Source organism: Salvia hispanica, chromosome 1 (assembly GCF_023119035.1).
Source record: "Salvia hispanica cultivar TCC Black 2014 chromosome 1, UniMelb_Shisp_WGS_1.0, whole genome shotgun sequence".
Lineage (NCBI taxonomy): Eukaryota > Viridiplantae > Streptophyta > Magnoliopsida > Lamiales > Lamiaceae > Salvia > Salvia hispanica.
This window is the reverse complement of record NC_062965.1, coordinates 15,343,984-15,345,133: the sequence shown is the minus strand read 5'-3', so window position 1 is coordinate 15,345,133 and position 1,150 is coordinate 15,343,984. Positions and strand designations below refer to the sequence as shown.

The 1,150-nt window shown below is 36.8% G+C and overlaps 1 protein-coding gene across 1 annotated transcript; it reads right to left on the bottom strand.

Annotated features, from left to right (window-relative positions):
* Positions 1-237: 237 nt before the first annotated feature.
* LOC125188010 (peroxidase 42-like) lies at positions 238-858 on the bottom strand. The gene is made up of 2 exons (XM_048084727.1): positions 625-858; positions 238-554 (listed from the first exon to the last, which is right to left on the bottom strand). Exons 1-2 carry the CDS (start codon positions 856-858, stop codon positions 381-383), a joined length of 408 nt encoding a protein of 135 aa, XP_047940684.1. The 3' UTR covers positions 238-380.
* Between the last annotated feature and the right edge of the window lie 292 nt (positions 859-1,150).

The window sequence follows — 1,150 nt, the reverse complement described above, 5'->3', positions numbered from 1 at the left end:
ATAATAAAAGATAAATAAGAAATCAAGTGATTAAGATAACTAGCGCTAGTTATCTTAAGTACTTGATATCTTAGTTATCTTAATTACTTGATTTCTTATTAATTTTGTTACCCACTCTTGCCAAAACATGCTAACTTCTTGAAATAGGGTTTGACGATCCTCTTGTTCGACGGTGAAGGGGTTAGGGTTTCGAGAGAATACAAAGGAAGAGAGGATTTGACAAACAATTCATTTTTATTAAAATCTAAAGATGATTACATATTTATTGATTCTAAGGACCCTATGCGGTTCGACTCTCTTTAGTGATCCAGGAAAGAACCGACAAAGAAAACCCGGAACTTATTATATTGCTCGACTCATTACATTAAAATAACCCTAATCTATGCCAGCGTTCCCGGCCTTCTTAGGTCCGGGTCGCCAGGACATTTTTTCTCCAGAGCTTCTCTGAATATGTTCTCGATGTACCTAAACTTCCTCATCTCAGAGTTCATGTCGGCTCCCTTCTCGGACATCACCCTCCTCGTCGATTCAAGCAAGAGAGATGCATCACATGACTGCCACCAACACAGATCATCAAAGATACACAATTGATTGTAGCGTTGAAGGTGTAGAAAGTTACGTTACCTCGACAAAGCAGTCGTGGAAGATGTTTATGAGCCAGGAGAATTGAGTGTTGTTGTGGCGCTTGTGGAGAAGCTGGACTTGCTCTTTCATGATGTCTTCAGCTAGACGGCAAAAGCCTTTGTAGTAATCGAAAGAAAGGGCGGAAGAAGAAGCTTCTTCAGTTTCTGCGAAAGCGGATAGTGAGGAAAAGAAGAGCATTGTGAGGAAGAAGAGGGCTCTGCAAATGGAAGCCATTATTGTGTTAAGGGATTGCCTGCATTATGCTCTCTTCCTTGGTCCTCTTAAATAGAGAAAGAGAGAGACTACCCTAATTATTTGTTTCTTTTATTGTTTTAGAATTTAATTAAGAAATTATGTCAAATTTATTTTTGTAGACTTTAAGTTGCTCCATTTTAATGCAATGAATAAAGGTAAAAAAAAAAAATAATATGGAATTTTCTCCAAATTAACTGTGGTGTGGCAATTGAATTTTAGGTAAAATTTAAATGATGTACGTCATTTATATATTGCAAACTTTTTAAAAATT

What these genes read in the sequence shown, in the direction of transcription:
- LOC125188010 (XM_048084727.1), bottom strand. Translation starts at nt 858, where the DNA reads ATGGCTTCCATTTGCAGAGCCCTCTTCTTCCTCACAATGCTCTTCTTT. An exon ending in TCCACGACTGCTTTGTCGAG is followed by an intron (nt 555 to 624) that starts GTAACGTAACTT and finishes TGTTGGTGGCAG; the next exon opens with TCATGTGATGCATCTCTCTT.